Here is a 23,657-nt window from a genome sequence, read left to right as displayed (position 1 = left end):
TTTTTTATGAATTTGGGGCGTATATGATAGGTTCAGATCACATAACAAACTTCACTGCTTTTCTCTTTTCTGCAGTGATCAGTAAAGTTTAAAGGATTGCATATATTATCTCATTTTTATTACCCAAACCTATGCTATCAATAGTTGGTGCTGACATTTCTGACTAATATTTAAAGCAAGCTTCTATATAGGCATGAGAAGCTCTACTAAGAGGTCATACACCTATTTTGATTTTTGCTTTTGAAAAACCTGCCCCAAGAGTAGCCCCCTAATGTTGGTTTTGCTCTTTCAGCCAATATGCCATTGTTGCTATAGTCCTCAGAGGCTGATAATTCTCTCAGTGTTCCAAAATAAACCTGAAAGGGAAACAATGACTTGTAGCAATAGCTGAAAGGAAATTACCCAGCTGAAGTCTTCGCCATTTGAATAAAGGCCTCCAATTCATAAGTTTCACCAAACATTCCAGAGGCCCAGCATGTTTGTATATATTTTTCCATGTTCCAAAACAAATTTCTATCGAAAGCAGTGAGCTAAAATAACCAGTTATAGTCATTACTGGCATAAAATCCAGAACCGCAGAAGACGCCCTGCCTGGATCCCTAAATGGCATCAGTGTGTCAGGTTTGTGTAACAAACCATTCTACAAACATCAGCAACCACCATAGCCGTCAGCTCAGCTTCATTCCTGGACACGGTGTATCTGGCTCTCAATGTTTATATGTTGCCTTCAAACCAGTTCCCTGTCTCTCCTCATTGCCCTGAGTTTTGCTCAGCAATTGCCTAGCTTGGGCAGTATTTGGGAAAGACTGGTTTAGATCTTTATATTTAGCTCTCCGAGTTGACCACTTTCACTTGATAAAAGATTAGATTTGTGTTCATTTTGTCCATATAAAATTCTTTCCTGGGCAGATTCTTAGTTAGAAGATTTCTAAAGCTAATTGTTCTTCTCACCGATGTGTTTTAAAAAAACCAAAAACTTGTATTTCCATTTCTTCTTGTGATACTGATTTGAAAATTGGCAGGTCCCTTTCATTAAAATCCACTAGTGCTCTGGCTAAAGGCTACCTCTTCTTCGCCTTCCTGGGGTACTTTTGAAACAAAGTATTGCCATAGCAACAGCTGCTGCTGCTCCCTAGATAAGGCGTGCAGGAGAACTCATTGCCAGCAGAGGAGAAAGTTCCTGCTCCAGTGAACACCGAATCCCTATCACACCTACCCCAGCACCCCGGCTGGTAAGTTGTTCAGCTCTCTCAATGGGTGAGATGGAGGGGGGGGGGGAAATGATTAATACAATCTTCCTAAAGAAGTTAAATAACTACCTGCCAACTCTGTGATAGTAATAAAAGTCACAGATCACTTCCTCTGTCAGGAAGATTTTAAAATGCTCTGTCAAATGAATCTACTTTGGAAAAGTTGAAACTTGTGAGCTGACAGCTTTGAACTGAGACAGAAGGTTAGAAGCCAGTCCCATATACATGCAGGCACGCTTACATATACTCAGAGAGTTAGTATTTGAGTGATATGTTTAGCCTGATCATTATTCACATAGAGGTGAGTAATTTTGAATGGTACAATTTAATTCTGAATATATTTCAGTTCATCTTAATCACATGCAAGGGAATCCATACCATTTTTATAGTATTAATGTGCTATTTAAGTTTTGAATATATAGTGTTAAGCCAGCTGAATGGTAAGAATTAACCAGAATAAAAGTCAGATTCCAAAAGGATTTAGTATTTGAAAGCTTTTGTGTATATCACATTGGTTCATTAGGTGCATTATATGTTACATACTACAAGGAGAAGCCTATAAGGATGACTGTTTTTTATAAAAAAAACTTTTCTTCTTTCAGTTTCTTGAAAAAGATTTGCTTTTAGAAAATATTTCACTCAGTTTCTTCAATTCATGTTAGTGTGTAATCCATGCTATTTAAATTTCTGTTAAGAATAAAAACAGCATGAAACCTTTGAATATATCCTGCTCTAATGACAGTTTATAGAGTTTAATTTAATGTTTCCTTAAGGGAAATGTTGCAATAAGCTTCTTATTCGAGAAAAGATATTAATTTATATTGAAAATTAAATATCTCAATTCCTCCCAAATTTCTTTAACAATCTAATGTCTTTGTATTTTCCATGTGCTCATTAACTCTGAAAAAGTTGCCATTAATTTTTAAATTATTTACAAGAAAATTATTTTCCTAAAAGTCAGGGAGCCATTTATCTTAACATCATAATGATCATAATCTTAGAGATGGAATAGCATCTTAGAATATAGAAGTTTGTCATCTTTTCAATTAATTCTGAGAGTCTACCTACCAATATGGGCAATCTTGCTATCCAAACTTGAGGTATGTATCTGGCATCTTCCATATCAGATGTCAAACTGCATAAAATTTGCTTTACGAAATCTTGGTCATATAACCAGTTTCAGAAAAATACATAGAGATAGGTTAGGCATGTCACCATGAGGTGACCAAAATCTAAGAGCCTGGGAATATGACAGTATTTTAAGGTTTGCTATCCTTAAAAGAATTGGATCCAAAATAAAATCAATTTTTGCTCTTCTCCAGTGAAAAAATATTAGTGTGGAGTTTAGACATTGTTGATAGGGATATTCATTTATTTGTAGTACATGAATGAGGGCACTGTCCATTGAATAGCACTTTCCTACCTTATTAAGAGTTATACTTCATAAACCCAAGGAATACCTAGCATTTAGAATCCTTTGCCCTGATATAATGTCCTTCAGAGGGTTGAAGTGTCGGCTCTAAACCTCCTTTCTAGGTCTTATTTCGCAACCTTTTTTCTTACTAACCTCATCTATATCACAGTCTGCTTAAATATTTGTATGAGTGAGAGTAAATTATTGGCTATAAGGATGATGAGGATTCAGGTATTAATGTTACATAAAACAGTTTTTATTGAATAGTTTATAACAGATCCTCTGATTAGTTTGTTGTATGATTGTTAAAAGGCATTCTGAAATACACATTATTTTGAAAAATTATAATGGCTTTATATAATCCAGTTGCCTTTAACAGGAGCATTGAGGTTCTACAGAGAAGGGCATTTATAAGAAACCTTCAAAATGAATGTGGTAAGAAGCCACATGGAAGGATAAGGCTACCGCTACATGAGCCATGTGTTTGATTTTGTAACCCAGAAGCCTTTTTGTAGATATTGTATATTTTCCACTGAAATTTCATAGTGAATTCTTTAAAAAATATATCATTTCCGAAATCCAAATCCTATGATATATATCAGATTACATATAGAAATGTATAAATGTCTATTATAGGTTCACAATCTAGCTTACAATTCAATCCATTGATTACTTTGGATACATACAAAAATGACTTTAAAATCCCATTCCCATGATCACATGAGTCAAAATACACTCGCATACCCACAGACATATACCTACACACAAACTTACATATTTTGTTTCATAATCTGCAAATCAGTGACAAAAATATAGGCAATGTGCAGTTTATAAATCACATGTTAGAATTTGGAGTTTCTAATACCCCTGCCCATTTTTTCCTATCGCCCACCTGATCAAACAGCTGGACATGAGAGAGCAGATGCTGTTTTCTATTGTTAATAGCAGTTGGAAAATAATAATTTTGATTAAAAAAAACTAGAGAGGAGAGAGGGCTTTATGTTTCTCCAGCAACCTTATTCAAGGCTGTTAACCCTTTCCTCTCTTTCCAGCAATCCTTATCAATCCTTATTTCCCAGTTGCTAAACGTATAGAATAATAGCTATCTTGGGAAAAATCTCTGGAAAAAGGAATAAGATTAAAAAAATTCCATTCCCTCAATAATTATGTGTGGTTGTTTTATGATACAAGGTGATTTTTCTCTGTGTGAACTGGGAAATGTGATAAGTATATGCAAATGAAATAGAGCAAGTGAGCAGGTTTCTGTGCAGACTGTGAAGTGTTCCACCTACTGACCCCAAACACTTCTATGGCCCCAGAGCCAAAAGTGCTACTCATTTTTTGCATATCAAAAATAAATTCCTGTAAAGTTACTGAATCTTCCAATAATTTTCTCCGAGGCTTTTAATAACAATCTTGAAGAACTTGTAAGCCACCCAGTGTTTGGTTTTAAGATGGACAATTGTATAATTAAAAAACTTTGTGGAGTTTGCCAGGAAGAATTGCCAGTTCAAAGGAATAAATGATCAGTGTTAAAAGCAGGCATAAATGTGAATAGATTTTTAACTCCAAGAATCATAGTTTGCTCTTTGGACACCCTGCTGCTTGCCTTTTATCTTGGAGACCTCTAGGCTTACAATGCAGATGAAAGCTGGTGCATATGTATCACAGGCCATGAACTCTATAAAATATGCATGGCTACCGTTTATGAAGCTATGGCGCCTCAACAACAGAGGGAAAATATTCCCTGCAGCTATGCAAAAAGCAATAAATATTGTTTCATGGTACCCTAGCAGATCAATGATAATTTACTGTCACCAGGAAAACCCTTCAGTAGGATTATCATTTGCTCGCATGCTTTGGAAGATTCATACAATCATCCTAGAGGGATATGGATGTGGTTAGAATTTTGCTGAGAACCTATTAAAAAGAAAGCGTAAGAAAATAAGAATAAGAGATGAAAAGTAAACTACAATAGAGTGAGCTTGACATTCTCCCAGATCTAGAGTTTACAAAAGATATACACATCATTGGATTAAATGCACATCCGTATACCTATTCATCTACACATTAATGTTTTAGGACAAAAAAACCCCAAAGGTAAATCTGTTTTAAAGACTGGAAGGTGAGCAGAGGCTGAATATGAGCCACAATATGCTGGTACTAGTACTGTAAATTTGCAGAATGGCTTTCTGCTCAGAAATATATTCTGAGCATATATGTTTACAGATTTAATTTCATTTTTTTACTACACCCTTCAGCCAAGAGACCCAAAGTAATATAACTCCTATCAGTTTTTTGTGCCTTCCAATCCAAGGTACTGTTGGAAATAAAATATATAAAAGGGTTTATGATTTTGTCTATCCATTGGTAGGATTAATCTTTTAAAACAGAACAGATGAGACCAGTTTGGAGAAGATGGGTTGTATTTACTGCTCTAACATAAAGCAAATAAGCAGCCTATGATTCAAATTCTATGCTCAACAGTAAGTAAAATAAATTTCAAATAAAGCTTGGTTCCCGGTGATTTCATGGACATGTTCATGTCATTTTCTGGTTTGCTGTTGTCTCCTTCTGTCATTTTCCCATGTCAACTGTATTTTTGGATTCCCTGGTTGGTCTCCCATTCCAGTTCCAACCAGGCTTTGGAGATCATCCAAGATCAGGTAAGTGTTTCTGTGAAATGCCAAATTTGTGAGAGTATGGCACAAAATTTCAGAGCTAATTTGGCTAAGCCAAGAGATTGCTTCGAATTTAGGGAGTCATGAAACAATAGCAGGTTGTTAATTATTATATTTATTATTGTATTTTAGTTACAAGGGAAGTAAAGAGGTGCCTCTGGTACTTTTGGCCTCAGATGACAAAATAACTTGGGTATGTATGGGGAGGGAAGCTATTTATTGCTGCCTTCAAGCATCAAAAAGCTTTAAGACATTTCTCTCTATTTTCAAAACTGATTTTCTTTTACAAACAAAAACATTTCCTGGAAACACTGGAAAACATAAGGATAAATGTAAGATTAAACTTGGCTATTATGTTAATAAAACCAGGGCAATTTTCAGAAGTATTTCTTCTTTCCTTATAGTAAGGATGGAATGTTGGCATGAAAAGGTGCTCAAAATATGATTGGATTATGTATATATGTAAGTGTATGCATGCATGCAAAGGAAAGAGACAGGAGGAAGAATGAGATTGAAGAATTAGGATGAATCTACATAATCAGTAATCCATGAAACTAAATGTAATCCACCAGCTTTAGATAGCTATTGGATTCATCTTTTTTTGTTTGCTTTTGTTCTTGCAGCCCATGATGGGCTGAATGTGAGGCAGCTTGCCAAGAAGCCAGGTAGCCATTAAATGTGACTGGTTGGCAACATTAAATTTATGGAGCCATACATCACGGCCCATAAACCAATATCAGGGAACATTTTTAAATTCCATAAAATGTTAGGGGCTCCTCAAGATTTCTACCTCTGCTAAAGCATCCCACATTTTACTGAAACAATATAATTATTTTTACATTGACAGATTTCTATTGGTTGGGGATTTACAAAATACTACTTTGTAGTTGAATTAAAATGTATTTTTATGTATGTACACAGATATGCATGTATGTAGGGGTGGTGATGGGAAGGCATGAGATGAAATGTTTTTAAACTGGATCAGAAGAACAGTATGGGCATGGGATATGTGTTATCTAACCACCTGCACATCATGTCTGACCTCGTTTCTGAATTTTTTGCAGAAAACCTTCTTCAGTGATGTCGACTGAATATGTAGAGACATCACATGATAAGTCTGAAGACAGATTGGATGGGCAAGAGACTTGCTGTAACCAGTTGGGTCAGTTTTAGGGAGATGATGTCATTATCTGTGGCTATTAGAGAAAAGGTCTTTGCATTATGAAGTCTGGCCCATTGACACTCTTTCCCTTTAGTGTCCCCCATCCCCACTTTATCCCTTCCCCCCAAGTAGAACAACTGCTTCTCATGAAACCTGATAGACTGCACCTTCTGGTGACATATCAGATGCCAGATGGAGAGGCAATAGATAGAGCTCTTTCTTTCTTTTCTTTTCTTTCTTTCTTTCTTTCTTTCTTTCTTTCTTTCTTTCTTTCTTTCTTTCTTTCTTTCTCTCTCTCTCTCTCTCTCTTTCTTTCTTTCTTTCTTTCTCCCTCCCTCCCTCCCTCCCTCCCTCCCTCCCTCCCTTCCTTCCTTCCTTCCTTCCTTCCTTCCTTCCTTCCTTCATTTTAGCCAACATACAACAAAAAGGGAATAAAAAACTGAGATTTATTTTTTTTGTTTAACACAGTCATGTATATATTTCCCCCACACAAGCTTTTCTTAGATGATTTTATAAGCAATGTGGTCAAAGAGAAATCTAAATTTTACTGTGAATATTTTGGGAGTGAGGAGATGTTTCTTTCAAAACCATTGCCTTAGAGAGCTACATTATCCTTTCTGCTGCTTCAGTAGGCATATTTAGATTTTCCTAACTTCTCAAAACTCGTATTTGCTCATGTTTCAGAATCTCACTTTACCTCAGTTCAATGATCTGAGTTTACCAATCAGACACAAATGTTTGCTAAATGTGTCCCAGCAAGCCACATGGTAGCAAAAAGATTTCACTGACCCACAAAAATCAAGATTGCCTACTTTTGGCCTGTTATTCAAACACATCTGAGACTCATTCCATGTTGCCTTTGGCTTTTGACACTATGCAGTGATTCATATAATAATTAGCTTGTGAGAGGAAAAATGGTGACATGGTTTTCTTCCAACAAACCAAAATTGCACCTATAAGAAGAGTATTTTCCTAGTATTTTTCTTTGGCATTTGGAAGTGTTCCGAATATCTCCTTTCCTCCAACTTAACTTTCTAAGGAATCCTTGGCTATCGTTGTACTAAACTTTTAAAAAGTATTTTCAGGACCTTGTTAACCTAATGATTAAGTTCCTGATAACCAAATTTGACGTTAATGTGACAACAACCCACAGATGATCTTTCTGAGCAGCTGCTCAAAAGTTGTGAACTCAAGAGGATACCAAAAAAAGTGAAGACTCATCAAATCTCTCAGAAAAATGATCTTGAACAGAGAAAACCAAAGAGAAAAGACACACCAGCAATAAATACTCCTCCACCAATAGCAGGTTAGTATTGTTGATTATTGCCATTGATACCTGCATGGAATTCAAACTGAATAACACCATATCTTTTACTGGCAATTCCCTAACTTTAATGTATTACATGTAATATATTGTATGTAATATATGTCAATCATATTATGTGCCATCAAGTCATCTTTTTTTTACTAATGACAGAAGTCTGGTTCAAATATTTTCTAAAGAAGATTCAGCAGCCATTAGTAAAGGAATGGGATTGCCTGCTTCAGTTACATGTTGTATTAAAGTGAAAATGAACACCATCCTTTGTTTAGCTGAGAATCTTAATAAAATAGATCATGTACTGTCTCTGGGAAGACAGAGAATGCTGATGTAGAAAGCAGAGTACATGTTAACATTGTAGATAGGCTACCTTGGATGCTGTAGTAGAGGGGGGCAGTTGCTATAATAAGTTGTTATGGTATTGTGTACCTCAAAAGTACCTATTTTTCCAAACAGTATACTAATTTCTTATCATACTTCTCTCTTGATCCTTCCAAGTCTCTGGCAGTACCTTGCATTTCAATTTTCGGCTTTTATATTTAGACTGCACAATTTATGCAACTGCTAGATGCCCACAAATTCATGCAGAGTTTTTTATATCTCTTTCTGTGTGATTATCTCAGATTTTTGGTCCAAACATGGTAGCTCTACTTAACATTGGATTTTAATATTCATTATGATTATTTTTGAAGTGGGAGTAGAAATTACTATTATCTCAATATAATTCGATACAACTGTAGCTAGTTACAACTGAAATTGTCCTATTGGTTTTTAAAGGCTTGATATTAGGTCAAGATGTTTTCAAAATGAAACCTATAGTCAATATTGACCTCAGATCCCCATTAATAATAACAACAAAACCTGGGAAATTCCACTGCCAGTTTAGATCTTACAGGGTATTTATTGGATGTGTGCCCATCTTCTGCTCAATGTTTTTGGAGGAAACTGATATTTTTCTATTTTAAACACTTTAAATGCTTTATATGCCACAATTTTTTAGAACGTGATGTAGACGAATGGACATCATATTGGATATTCAGATAATAAAGAAGCTTTGCTATATCTGAGAACATGAAAATAGAAGAGGAAGCAATGAGGCATATGCATTCCCCTAATTTCAGTGAACATTAACCTTAAAATTATTTAGATTTTAAATATGCTAAAAAGAAAGTCATCTAGCTTAGTATCAAAAATCCTGTTTGTGATTTAAAGCATTAGTAGTTATATCTGGGAATTCTGGAATTCATAATAAAAATCTATCTGGAAAGATCTAATCTGGAAAAATATAATAGACTAATTGCATTTCCCAGATCAAAACAAAATATCTTATTTATTAAGCAGGTTTAACCCAATATGCATGAGTCCATGTATGCATAAAAGATGAACTACAGTGTCTTGTTGCTACTATTTATTATATTTCTGCAGATATTCTTTCAGAACATTTATTTATGAGGTATGACCTCTCTGAGAAATCACCAAAAAATAATGTTAAAAAACCAGAGCAAGATCAGAAAAAAACCAGAAGAAAAAATACTCCTGCCATAAACACACCTCCTCTATTTGCAGGTAAAGCAAATCTAAACAAGAAGAGTCAACAGATTTAAAGTAGCACTCTATAACTCGTGAACAAAGCATTTGCATAAAGGATCTAGATTTGTTTTTCTGTTTCCTTTTTAAAGAGGGGCATTCAAGTCTACAAGTACTTGAAAGTGTTGGTTTCAGAAGCTTCTATAGCAGTCATGTCCGCGGCCTATCAGCCATGTGCCCTAGACATGGGCTAGTGATGAAGCCACAGAAGGTTTATAAGAGCCTCTCTCTGAGGGAGATGGGTGGTTAAGAAGTGTGAAATGTAAATAAATAAATAAAAATAAAACCTTGTTATTTATATACTTAATTATATTGTCCCTAATTACTTTAAAAATACAAATCTCGGGTATGTTCATATTAACAGTAGAAAGACAACGACCTGCAGGATAAATTTAAAAAAACAACTGTTTATTAGCTAAGCTTTCGTCGGTCTCCTGCTGACATCATCAGAGTAAAAAACCAGAGATTTGAAAGTCTGCCTATAAATCTGACTATTTTAGCGCTCTGCTCATCAAGTGCGTCACCAGTCTACCGGCCCTGGTCGGTCATATTCTCTCTAGTCTCATTGCAGGCTGATGCAATGCGACTAGAGAGAATACGACCGACCGGGGCAGGTAGACCGGTGATGCACTCGATGAGCAGAGCACTGAAACAGTCAGCTTTATAAGCAGACTTTCAAATCTCTGGTTTTTTACTCTGATGACATTGGCAGGGGACTGACGAAAGCTTAGCTAATAAACAGTTGTTTTTTACATTTATCCTGGAGGTCGTTGTCTTTCTATTGTTAATATTAATTATATTATATATTTTATATGTGGCCCAAAACAATTCCTCTTCACTCAGTGCAACCCAGGTAAGCCCAAAAAAAAATTGGACACCCATTTTTATAGCTTCCCATTAGCCAGGTTTGTTGGAGACTGCAGCAACACATCTCAGCAGGAAAGTTGGTCAGTGTTCATCCACTGGCACACACGCGCAAACTTCTTTTTTCCTTCCTTGCTCCATTAATGCACAGCTTTCAATCAGTCTCACCCTGTAATGTATAGTATCACATAATGTGCCCTATAACATATTAACATAGCTGTTTCAGGCTTCACAATCCTTTCTGTATATGTTTTCCAGCAAGCTCTTCCCTCTCTAGCTCAGAAACAAAGGGGCTATTCATTAATAGTCTATTAAACTGAAAACTTAATTTTCTTATTAACACACTTTTTTCTCTTTCTTCTTTTTAACTAAAATTAAACACACTTAATTTTCTTATTAACACGCTTCAGTGCTGCACAAGGCACAATAAGTTAACCCACTAATTTAAAAGCCACACTAGGAGAAAACGAAAGGTTTTGAATATGGGTAACCCTATTTTCATTCAGTTTTTGTGTTACACTGGAGTAGCAAATGTGTTGGGTAAAAAATAGCACCTGGTGTCATGCTTTCTACCAAAGACATTGCCCTTGTCAGAGCCGGACAAAATCCCCCACTCTTTTTTCCCCTCAACATTTTAGTTCTTAGTTAAAAAGAAGAAAGAGAAAAAAAATTCTCAACTACAGGTGACGCTCGACTTATGAGCATAACTGGGCCCAGAATTTCCGTTGCTAGAAGGAGGTTGTTAAGTGAGTCATGCCTGCCTTTATGACCAGCTTACTAGAACATTAGACTCATCTGCCTAATATTTCCCATGGAGAGGTATCTACTACCATCACACTAATATTTCTTTGTTCACTTTTGACATGTATGCTGGTGCAAGATTCAGATTCATTGCAAGTAAGTCAGATACAAAATGCTGTAGCTGAACCAGCATTTGTTTTGCAGTATTCTGGTGGTGGTGCAGAGGTGAGAATGCAGTATTGCAGGCTAATTCAGTTCACTGCCAGGAATTCGATCCTCACTGGCTAAGGTTGACTCAGCCTTCCATCCTTCCATGGTCGGTAAATAAGGATCCAAATTATTGGGGGCAATATGCTGACTCTATAAACCCTTAGAGAGAGCCATCTTTGGGTGGCTCCAATTAAAAATTGTGTTAATAATAACATCTTAAACTATAAAGTGAAACTTCTTAAAATATTAAAGCAACAAAACGTGGTGCCAAATCAAATTTCTAATATGCAGTTATCTAATCTCCTCCTAGTGCTTGGGGAGAAAGCCAAGTGTTCAAAGCCTTAAAGAAGTAGAAGTCTGCTGAACTTCAGGGCTATCAGTTAGCAATATTTAGGGAAAGGGACTAGGTGGTTATGCACTCTAGAATGGATAGATGTCCTTATAGAAAGGCAACAGCCTGGTCCTATGTCATATTTTTAAAAGTTTAAGACACAAAATCAGCAACAGCAGCTGTCCTAGAACAGGGATTCTCAATCTCAAGTTTTGCTGGCTGAGGAATTCTGGGAGTTGAAGTCCACAAGTCTTAAAGTTGCCAGGGTTGAGAACCCCTGTCCTAGAATGATAGATGATGGCACTGATTCTATATGCTATGAAGAGATGCTGCAAGTTGGTTTAGAAATTAATATAGAAATTTGATATGAAAAAGAGGATAAGCTATATTTACATTGAACAAATTCTGGTTTGCATCTATTGGTAGGATATTGAATCAAGTTGAGTGATTCATTGATTCAACTTCTGAGTGCTTTGAAATGTTTGAAGAGCATTCAAGAATGATGGAAAGAATGAGGGTATCTGAGTTGACTTTGAGTGGCTATAATCACAGCACAACACAAAGTATTTACAAGTGCAGCTACCATTACAAAATTATAAGATTGTAGCACTGCACTAGAGTTGCACTAGTAGTTGAGCACTAGAACATAATTTACACTTGGTGATGTTAAGTTAATCCTCATATAAAGCAACAGTAGGTATGAACAAGTGAATGATAAATTGTACTATGATTATATTATTTTCTGCCACTAAAATATCCTTCACATAGCTATTGTTGCAAATAAAAATCAAAATATCTTTTCAGTAACTCATCTTTATTATTTATTTTCAATCTGGCTTTCTTGTGGAATTATTAGAATCATGATTAGATTTTAATTCCACCTTTTTACATATAACTCAAGGTGATGAAAATATCTAATACTCCTGCCTCCTATTTTCCCCACAACAACTCTGTGAAAAGCTCTTGGGCCGGGAAAGATTGACTGGCCCAAGGTACCCAACCAGCTTTCATGCCTGAGGCAGGCCTCAAACTCCTGCTTTCTATAGACCAAGCGCTTTAGCCCTACATCAAACTGCCAAATGGATACATTTAATAACTCTCTTCTTTTTTATTATAGCTCAGTGTATGTTTCTTATTTTCTTTCTCTGAAACAGCCGCCAAAATTGTAGGAAGAGATAATATCCCAGAGTGAAAACTAACAGCAGTTTATTTCATGTATCACTTAATTAATAGTCCCAGTGATGTAACTGTCTGCCAAATGCTTTTCCTCACAAGAAGCTTTAAAAAAATAAGCTGTTTTTAAACTATTCCCATTTAAGATAAAGCTTTCGGTGTTTGTGTATGTGTGTTTCTGAAGTAAAGTGTCTTTAAGAAAGAGACTGAACCATGTATAAAAAACCAAAGGAAGCAAAATTCTAAAACCAATCTATCTTTAGTAATGAAAACAGTAACAGGAAGATTGGAATTGCAACAGTGGCACTGGTTTCCAGTTTATCTGAGAACTGATTGTGGCATACTGTGGCATACAAATCTCTGGATGTCTTAGAATTAGGTAGTCTGCAAGTCCACTTTCTTAGTACAAGACCTGAAATATTATGTAGACTGGAAGTATGAAAAAAAGGCTATTAGTCATTCAATCTTTTCAGCAGTTTTCTATGTTACAAACAGACTTTGTTTCAGTTCAGTGTATGTGAATTTATAGGACTGTGTGTGTGTGAGAGAGAAAATGTTCTGGATGTATTTGGCAGAGGGAATCAATTAAGTTTATAAATGCTATTCATTTCACCAGCAATTATTTTTTATCAATTTTTAATTCAAACAATATTAATTGGTTATTTTTAACATTCTGGTGCTGCTCTTTAACTTAACTGGCCAGAAAGATAAGTAGGGTTGAGTTGGTTTATAGCTGTTTTCTATTTATCTTTATTTGCACCAATGAGTAATTCCTAATTGTGCCTGATGTGAATTTTTTATTCAAATAGGCATAGTATTAACACTGAGGATTCTTAGATATCTTTGTGTAATTAGACCCTATTTTCTTTCTGGGAGATATAGAGATAGTGATGACCAGCGGTACAGTGCACACAATTCATTAGACTAAATAGTCCATGAAGTTCTTGCTGTAGATATTAATTGAACATATTCACCCCTGGGTTAGTATCCTAGGACTGTTATTGTTCTACAGTGGTAAAATAGTCAGGTGCTATAGGCTATACTAAATGCAGTCTTTCATAATCTCTGGTTTAAAATGTGTCCTCTGAGCCACACAGATATTGAAAAGGTCAAAGGAAAGAGGAGAAGAGGGTCTCATACATGCCTTTTCCAAAAGGAAACTGGACTGTTTTTTTCTTGGGGAAGAAGAACAACACATTTCGTTTCTCATCCAAGAAACTTCATTAGTTGTGATGGGGGGGGGGGGAAGGGAGAGACAGAGGATGGGTTCTGACCAGATTTGGGGAGGGATAGTTGGATTGTATTTCTTTGCAGTCATCTGGTCTGTTAGTACTCTCTGTGAGGGTCTTGAGGCCCCTTGGGGGGGTTTATCCTTGCCCTCAGAGTGCAGTTGTGGAATCTTCTTGGCACTGCTACAAGAACTGCATTGTAGACTGGAGATAGGTGGTGTCTTATCCCTCCCCCTCTGTTGAGAGAATGCTGTTCTATATTAACATAAATGATCTTTTTTTACAGCTCTTTTAAACCAATAATAATACTACTACTAATAATAATAATAAAGTTGGAAGGGACCTTGGAGGTCATCAAGTCAACCCCCTGCTCAGGCAGGTAACCCTATACCATTTTGGACAAATGGCTGTCCAGTTTCTTCTTAAAAATTTCCAGTGTTGGAGCATTCACCACTTCTGGAGGCAGGTTTTTCCACTGGTTAATTGTTCTAACTGTCAGGAAGTTTCTCCTTAGTTCTAGGTTGCTTCTCTCCTTGATTAGTTTCCATCCGTTGTTCTTGTCCTGCCTTCAGGTGCTTTGGAAAATAGCTTGACTCCCTCTTCTTTGTGGCAGTCCCTGAGATATTGGAACACTGCTATCATGTCCCCCCTCGTCCTTCTCTTCGTTAAACTAGACATATCTAATTCCATCAACCTTTCCTTATATGTTTTAACCTCCAGTTCCCTAATCATCTTTGTTGCTCTTCTCTGTACTCTTTCTAGAATCTCAACATCTTTTTTACATTGTGGTGACCAAAACTGGATGCAGTATTCCAAGTGTGGCCTTATTGTAAAGTGGTATTAATACTTCATGTGATCTTGATTCTATCCCTCTGTTAATGCAGCCTAGCACTGTGTTGGCTTTTTTGGCAGCTGCAGCACACTGCTGGCTCATATTTAAGTGATTGTCCACTAGGACTCTGACATCCCTCTCACAGTTGCTACTATTGAGCAAGGTACCCCCTATACTGTACCTGTACATTTGGTTTTTCTTGCCTAAATTTAGAACCTTACTTTTTTCACCATTGAATTTCATTTTGTTAGATAGTGCCCAGTGTTCAAGTCTGTCAAGATCTTCCTGTATCTTAAGCCTGTCTTCTGGAGTGTTGGCTATTCCTGCCAGCTTGGTGTTGTCTGGAAATTTGATGAGTTTCCCATCTATCCCCTCATCCAAATCATTGATGAAGATGTTGAAGAGCACTGGGCCCAGAACAGAGCCCTGGGGCACCCCACTACACACTTCCCTCCATGTAGATGTGGTTCCACTGAGGATCCTCTTTATCCAAAATGTGGACTTTGCTGTCTATAAAAGAATGACCTTTGTCTTTCAATGCAGATGGACTGCTGAATGTTGTCCTGATAGGTTTGATCTCCTATATTGGCTATGTGCTTATGAAGTGGTTGTTTTGTTTCACCAATGATCTGCACATGTCTCGCTGCATTGTATTGCATATATCACATTGCTCAGTTTTTTGTGTCTGCCTTAGTGTTTTCTTGGGTTCAAGAAAACACTAAGTGTACATTTATCTTGTGTTGGTTGAAAATTTTTCTGAGCTTTTCAGATATTCCTTGAACATATGGAATGACAATGTTGCTATGTTCTTAAGGGGGGTTTTCTAGTTCTCAACCAGATGTTAATATTTAATGGGAAAGGAATTTTGTCCCTATCTGTTAAAATGGAGGATTTTTTTAAAGTATGAAGCAAGAGAAAGAATTGAAATCTCACAGGATTTTGTCTTCATTGAAGATTTCTAACTCCAACTCCTTGGACTGAGCAGGCCTGCCTTTAGGCTAGGGTTGGCTTGCTAGGGTATGTATAAAACTCAGTAATCATTTGTTGAATCAAGAGATTAGATTCAAATTGCTACTTTAAAGGTTAAAGTTTGACATACTTCAAATGCAACTTATATTAGACAGCAATAGTAATACAGGTTGTACTCATATTCTGAGTTCTCACATCTCCTCTAGAAACCCAACAAATTAAGTTTAAGAGACTGACTTTTTCAGCTGAATTCTGCTGAAAAGACTGATTCTAAAATGAAGATTAGTAATAAAAAGGAGTGTGTGTGTGTGTGTGTGTGTGAGAGAGAGAGAGAGAGAGAGAGAGAGAGAGAGAGAGAGAGAACTACTACTGGTACTTGGGCATTTTCTAGGTGAAGAATAATTCACGTTATAGATCTGCACCTTCCTTATACTCTAATGAAGACCTTCCATTTTACATGTTTGGGTAAATTATTGTTAGTGCCAAACAATAGCTTACTAATTGCCGAGCATTAACTATGGGTGTGACTAGATAATAATGTGATTGCTAGTTGTGTAAATTATTTTGAACCATTGTTAGTTGTAGATGTTACTGTATCTCTTTGGTTTTCAATCTGTGTGAGAAGAAGAGAGAACATACATATATTCCTTTAATTATGTCCCATGATAACAACTAGGATTAGAATCTCTGAGCTATTAAACATATGTCCTGTTAAGTACTTTCTGGTCTTGAATAATATACATTCATTCATGTTTCAGTTTTAATCCAATACATTCATTTTAGGCACCTTGAAGGATACTAGCAAATCTGACAACCTTCTTCTTTGGTTTGAATCCTGAAGTAAACAAATTCCACTCTGGGTGGAGCAGCTTTTTTCTATTTGAATCATTTTTATATAGCAGAATCAACACACTTTTGGCAAGTTAAAAACCCACTGAAAGGAAATATTTAGAAACTGATTTATTAACATACCAAAGTAGTTTGGCCTTAGACTGATGTCCCTCAACCAGGTTATATATAACTAACAAGAAAGTCAGTGAAGCCTCTGTCTAATCATTTCTCTGCTAATTTTTATTAATCGTTATAGTATAGTAATACCTCTAAATATCTTTATCATGCTGCTTGTTAATACAGTGTGGCAAGTCACATTTGCACCTGAAGAATATTCAGACTTACATGTTATCCAAAATGGCTTGCTGCTTCTATGTTCAGGTTGTGTGAAACAGCTTTCCTGTTAGACTTTTATCTATTACTATTTTAATAAAAAAAAGAATTACAATGCCATTACATCTTGATAGGCCTTCTGGATGTAAAATGCATTTAAGACATTTATGCAATTGATTTTCACTTCATGTCCAGACAATATATATATAGGAGTGCATATATACTGTCCTTAAAAATGGCTAGCAGTTTATAAAGACAGGCTTGTTACATGTGCTATCCTTTTTTTGCATATGATTTTTAAAATGTTGGATATAGCCAACTATGAAGAAAGAAATTCTGCAAAACTGTCATAGAAAATTTAATTTTGGCTTATTAAACCAGAGTTAAAATTTCCAGTTTGGATAGACCAGATAATTAGAAGAATGTATGTATGTATATATCAGATTTTGAAGTAGTAGGATTTCAATATACAACTGTGTTAAAAAACCTAATTTTTAGAGAGGAAGTCCATAAGTGGGAAGAGCTGCTTAAAACTGAATACTGCCCACATGGAAAATGAGCTACGTTTGCAAGTCTCTAAAAAGCTTAATCCTAAATAAAAAGTTGAGCAGAAAACAAAAATTACAAATATATATTTATAAATGGCAGAATCAAAGGATTCTATCTTTTCCTAGCCAAATTCAAAAGTTACTTCCCTGCTTTGTTACTTTAATTAAAACAGTCAACCTTTGTTTCATTTCTTGAGATTTTTGGAAAGTACTAAACAGTCTATAAAAGATTAAAATATCCAGTTAAAATAGACAATGTTATTTATTTATTTGTTAAATTTATATCCAAGTTTTGCTCATGAGCTCAAGTCAGCATATGTTTATTATATTATTACATAAGATAATTATGCTGAAACAATGCAGTGCAGCAAGAGTCATATCAATACGAAAACCAATGGCATATCTGGTACTGCTCCTATTTTTCCTGTAATTGCAGTTCTGTGAGATAGGTTGGGCAAAGATAGAATTCACCCAATGAGTTTTTGCAGCTGAGAAAAGATGAGTCTTTCTGGTACAAGTTCAGAACATTAGCAATAGCAATAGCGCTTAGACTTCACAGTGCTTTATAGTTCTCTCTAAGTGGTTTACGAAGTCAGCATATTACCCCCAACAATCTGGGTCCACATTTTACTGGCCTTAGAAAGATGGAAGGCTGAGTCAACCTTGAGCTTGGTGAGATTCGAACTCCTGGCAGTTGGCAGAATTAGCCTATAATACTGTATTCTAACCACTGTGCCACCACGGCATTAACTATAACACCGTATGGCTGTCACTATACTTTTTTTTTTCTTTCACACATACCTTTTCCACAAAATATAAAAGCAACACTAAATTGGTTGTGTTTTTCATCAATAATACCATAAAGCCATTTATTAATAAAATACTCATTTTTATTCCTTTGCTCATGAAGAAAGTGGAAAGGAGAGTGCAGAGTAGGCTATACTAAGGACTTTTCTGCACTTCTTACCTGTGCTTCTCTGTCATTTATCCTCCTCCAAAAGTCCAGCAGTGAATGAATGGCAGCTTCAAGCAGGCTGAGTATCAATTTCAGCACTGTTCCCTTTCAGATGTCTATATAGACTAAAGAATGAAGTGTTTGGAACCTATATTTATAGAATGGAAAGCACCACTTTACATTCTATAAATAGAGGGGAATCTCATTTATGGACACATACATCCACACTTTCAGTTATTTAACTAAATAATTAAACCCATCCCTTTCACAATTTAGAAACAAAATATTGAGGAAAATCCACATTCATCTTTTGATTTTTCCTCTTTTTCCATCAGCTACCCAATTAAAAGTCACATTTTATTGTTGCTAGGAATATATAAAACTAAGATCCAGGAATGATTTGGTTTTAAAAATGTATAACAACTTATTTGGAATTTGAACCTATGGCTTTAATTTGAGCCCTGGTAGTGATAGAAACCATGTTCCCCAATGGAAATCACCCTCAGAAAGTTCCTGTTAAACACAGGAGGGTACAAGGAGCTTCACAATACAGGCAAACATGCTTTGTTCTTGTGAAGAACTTTTCCCCATGTAAAATGATAGCAAGAAGAGTGGTGTCAATATGAGGCAAACACCAAATATGCTTCCTCTGTTGCTGTATCCAATCAGAAACAGATGCTATCTTGAAGCTTTTGTGTTTAGTGATTTTGCTTTTTAAAATTCAAATCATGATTCTCTACTGACCAGTATAGGTAAGCTAAGTATCTCATATTTTATGTTGCAAATAGCAGTTTTCTTAATAATTTTATTTGTTTCTTTGTTGAAGGTATTAAGCTACTTAAAGAAGATGAAGAAACTGTAATTGCTGAAGATGAAGAAAAGGAGGCAGAAATATCACCATTTTAGGTTCCATCCAAATTGTCATAGTTTTGTAAATAACTCATTACAAAGTCTTTATAAAAATGAATAAACTCCATGCAGCATTTTATAAATATTGCTGCTGAGTCATAGTTTATTAAATATGGATGTGGCTCATGTTTTTTCTAGAGTATTATGTCCTTTCCATCAAAACAAACTTCATTGTCTTGTTAATATTTAAGGTAATCAAAAAGCAAAATCCATTAGGCAGCCACAAATTTCTTGAAAACAGTAGAAAACTGACTAAAATAGATTATACCGAGTCTCTCCCTCTCAGTCCTTTTTATTAAACACTCATGGATTTATTTTGCCATATTTCAGAATTATTTTGTAACAGAGTAAAAGTGACCTTCTTTATTACTATTTTACTTCAAAACATTTTTCTCATATACAGTAATCATTATCTCAGTATTTGTTTGCAATGTTTTTCTTCTCCCTTTTCTTATTTGATTCTGCTCCTGATCATTCAAGAGTACTTAGGCCTCTATCTACAAATTACACAATTGCAGGAACAATAGTTTCCTCATAGTCTCCTAAAAATCATGACTGGTAGAATTGAATTCCAATATCCATCACATATATTGGTAGATACACATGGCCCTCATGCACACATCCCCAACCTATATATGAGATATTCTCTATACCAATATTCAACCCAATTAGCTTTTTATACTTTTGTAACATAATTCATTTTCACTGATAAGAAAAATCAGAAATCAAAAGATTATGCACAAGATAATCATAGCTAAGGTACTTTTTATTTTACTCACAGAATCTGCATGGTTTACAATATTCTGTTGCAGCCTTTACCTTCTGCTAAAATGTGGATCACTTTCTGTCAACAGTTATATTTTGTACATTATTCATGTAAATTGTGCCCAGAATTTCTAATTCACTGAACTTCAACTCTCATATAAATACTTGGCAGTCTGATACATCCAAAGGAACTAGAAGATTGATCTATATGAAGATGCTTATCTGTCATTTCTTGCCTGTTTTATAAGGGATATGAATGGATGAAAGCTTGAGATCAATTGTCACAGATCTCATTTATCACCTTGGATTTGGAAGTGACTTAAGAGATGAGGATCTTGCTTGCTATTTCATAAAACATAACCTCCTTGGAGTTAAATGAGAATGATATCTCTATTGACTATTTATACTGAAGTTTGCACCATTTACAGACTACTACCAATGGCAAAGCAAGTCCATAGCTGTTAATGTTAATCATGTATTGCAGTTAAAGGATGATGCTTGTCTGTTAGCTTCATTTGTACAAACGATTTGCATTGCATTTTTCCCCATTAGCAAATAAGGATGTAATGCAACCTTATGCAATCCATTTTCACAAATTTCATATTAGAAAATGCTGTGCCATCTGTAAAGGAGCTTTCTAGAAATAAAGTGCCTGTAGTGTACATATGCTATGTAATGTACTAAAATACTAGAATATAAATTGTCTGAGTAGATAATTCTTGTAATCTTCAGATGTGCTTTTCTAATTAACAGGTGTTCACTTTATTTGCTTTTTAGCTTAGTGCCATGACTTATCCAAGTCAAATATACCCTATTATACATGTCATATATCAATGTACTATGCCTCTTTGATTGCCTTTCTTGCATAACATATTACCTGAAATGTGGCAATACTATGGCTTTATCTATGATTACTCAAGATATATAGGAGATTCTAAACAATGCAAATTCAAATAATTTTTTAAAAATCCATCTTCTATTTCAGAAGCTATTTAATGCTATTTGGTTTCCTATGTGTGGACGGCACTAAATTATTGACAATCTTCTTAATGTCATAAGAAATTCCTTTCCCACTCACTGTAAACATCCGTGAGTCTGAAACCGAGTTAAAAGTCAAATAGAAAAGTTATTGTATTCCTCCAAAAAGGCATATGGTGAAATAAAAAACAAGCAACACACATTTCAGAAGCACCTTTTTTCCTGTCTTCCCATTGGATATGTATTTTTAACATGATAATTTATTTCTGGGAAATACAGGACACTTATACTAATTAAGTTATTGATTTTTGCAGTATGGTTGTCACCCTTGCCAACCGACTGGATAGAGACTATTATCATTAAAACGGGAAAAGCATGATTATGTTTGATTTAAAAGAGGAGAAAGGAGGAAGAAAAACAGGGACCAGAATCTATATGGCATAATAAAAGATAGTATGAATGTGTTGTGAAAAGATCCTAATCTGACCAATTTTAGTCTTTGAACTCTAGATGATCTCCTATAAACAATTTCCTAAGGTAATTTATAGAGCTTTAAATTCCTGTTAATCCATGTTTCTTCTTTATGCAAATAAAGCAAATCTGGAATTTATTTCTTTTCTTATACTCTACCAAAAAGTTGTTTTCCTGTCTTTCTTGGTTTCTCGTGTGTTATTTTTAAAAAAGGACAAAGGAAGCCATAGCTCCTAACCAACATACACATAATGCAATGACTGTATTTATATTATTCCTGAAAATGCGGTTGTATTTTGATCTATTCGACAAGAATAACATGTAACTTAATAAATGTATTGAATTAATAGTCTTCTTGGATATTGTTTCTTGGGCACAGGTTAAAATGGACAGGCGGTATAATGTTGAAACAACACTAATCTAATTGGTCAGATTTTTCTTTGCTTTTTTATTGTATTTTCATGTTTGCTATTTTTCAAACTGAATTACTTCATTCAGAGAAGAGGAGGAGGGGGGGAAGGAGGAGGAGGAGGAGGACAAAGTGACGTAAATAGCAACATGTTGGTAATTAGGGATTTGCTCTGTAACTCTATTTTGTCTTTCACTCTGTTGCTTTTGTATAAGAGTATTAACTAGGTTGTCTTTTCTACCTTTGTTCCTCATACAAAATGATTTTGGTAACTTAATACAAGCTTTAGTTTTACACTTGAACACAGGCAATGATATATTAAATCTTAAACTTAGATCAAAGGAAAAATATTTTCTGACTTTTCAAATCAAAAACAAAGCTTGCAAAAAGTTTGATTTTTTTTTCAAAATTTCATGATCTTACATAATTTCCAGTTTTATTTTTAAACTGTTGTTAAAAATAATGTTTGATTTCTCCTATTTTCTGTTTCCAGAAAATTAAGATACATTTTCAGGTTCATAACTTAAAGGATTACTTAATGTATAGCATATATTGTGGTTGATAAATGCATTCTTAATTATAATGTGTACAATAAAAAGTAAAACAACAACAAAAAATGATGATAGTATTTATTTCAGTTGAGCACTAGGCGGTAGCACTCTGCTATTCTACCAGATACCCTAATAAAAATAGTTGTCTATTCTAATATAAGGACTTGCTTCCAAAGTCTAAATGTACAAAACCCTATAACCTGGAAGCCTGGTCCAGAATAAATAAATAAGTGGCAATAGGAAAATGAGCAGTCCTATACATTAAATTCATTCTGAAAGAATAGAATATTTTATTTTATACAAGCATTTATGCAAATAACCTAATGGCACAATCAATACATGGTCAAAATATATTTTCTCTTTGAGTTACGAAATTCTTAGAGCAAATAGCATCCCTCCCTACCATATTCCAAAAATGACAAGCCTTTGTTTGACCTAAGATGGTAAAGCAATCTGTAAACTACCAAACCAGATAATGCAGGAAAGCATTTTCAACATATGGAGTAATTTCTCCGAATATATGTATGTGATCTGCCTATGCATGTGCTGAATTTCAATGCCCAGGTGTTACAGGCATTGTAAATCATTAGACAAATAAAAATGTCCCATCATTTAGCAGAGCAGAGTAGGTAACTCAGGTACAGATAGTCCTCACTTACAACAAATCATTTGAAGACCACACTGAAAAAAGTGACTTATGACCATTTTTTCACACTTACAACTGTTGCAGCATCCTCTGGTCACATGATCAGAATTCAGATGCTTGGTAACTGACTCATAGTTACGATGGTTTCAGTGTCCCAGAGCCATGGGATCACCTTTTGTAAACCTCTGACAGCAAAGTCAATGGGAGAGCCAGGTTCACTTAACAACCATGTTACTAACTTTACAACAGAGATGATTATATAACCACTGTGGCAAGAAAGGCCATAAAATGAGGCAAAACTCACTTAACAAATGTGTCAGTTAGCAATTGAAATTTTGAGCTCGGCTGTGGTCATAAGTTGATGACTACTGTAACTCAGGGTATCAAACTGCTGGTCCGCAGGCCGGATGCGTCACGCCAAAACCGCACCCACCCCATTGCCAGCAATGGAGAAAAAAGTCATGATACATCGTGACACATCACATGATGTTGCAAGT

At 35.3% G+C, this 23,657-nt stretch overlaps 1 protein-coding gene across 2 annotated transcripts; it reads left to right on the top strand.

The window, feature by feature from the left end:
• The first annotated feature begins 261 nt into the window (after positions 1-261).
• On the top strand, positions 262-23,065 carry PPP1R17 (protein phosphatase 1 regulatory subunit 17). Of its 2 annotated transcripts, XM_039336847.1 has the most exons (6): positions 262-1,232; positions 5,478-5,538; positions 6,410-6,507; positions 7,661-7,813; positions 9,254-9,394; positions 19,258-23,065. In XM_039336847.1, the coding sequence occupies exons 3-6, from the start codon at positions 6,426-6,428 to the stop codon at positions 19,335-19,337; spliced, it is 456 nt and encodes a 151-aa protein (XP_039192781.1). In that variant the 5' UTR covers positions 262-1,232; positions 5,478-5,538; positions 6,410-6,425; the 3' UTR covers positions 19,338-23,065. The 2 variants fall into 2 exon arrangements, with proteins under 2 accessions (XP_039192781.1, XP_039192782.1); XM_039336848.1 differs by lacking the exons at positions 262-1,232; positions 5,478-5,538 and having other exon boundaries at positions 5,546-6,507.
• Positions 23,066-23,657: the final 592 nt, after the last annotated feature.

The sequence above is a fragment of the Crotalus tigris genome, unplaced genomic scaffold (assembly GCF_016545835.1).
Source record: "Crotalus tigris isolate CLP2741 ecotype Arizona unplaced genomic scaffold, ASM1654583v1 scf7180000017666.379230911805:20528666, whole genome shotgun sequence".
Lineage (NCBI taxonomy): Eukaryota > Metazoa > Chordata > Lepidosauria > Squamata > Viperidae > Crotalus > Crotalus tigris.
The sequence above is the reverse complement of the archived record's forward strand: the minus strand, read 5'-3'. Positions and strand labels throughout refer to the sequence as shown.

What these genes read in the sequence shown, in the direction of transcription:
- PPP1R17 (XM_039336847.1), top strand. Translation starts at nt 6,426, where the DNA reads ATGTCGACTGAATATGTAGAGACATCACATGATAAGTCTGAAGACAGA. An exon ending in TACTCCTCCACCAATAGCAG is followed by an intron (nt 7,814 to 9,253) that starts GTTAGTATTGTT and finishes ATATTTCTGCAG; the next exon opens with ATATTCTTTCAGAACATTTA. An exon ending in CACACCTCCTCTATTTGCAG is followed by an intron (nt 9,395 to 19,257) that starts GTAAAGCAAATC and finishes TCTTTGTTGAAG; the next exon opens with GTATTAAGCTACTTAAAGAA.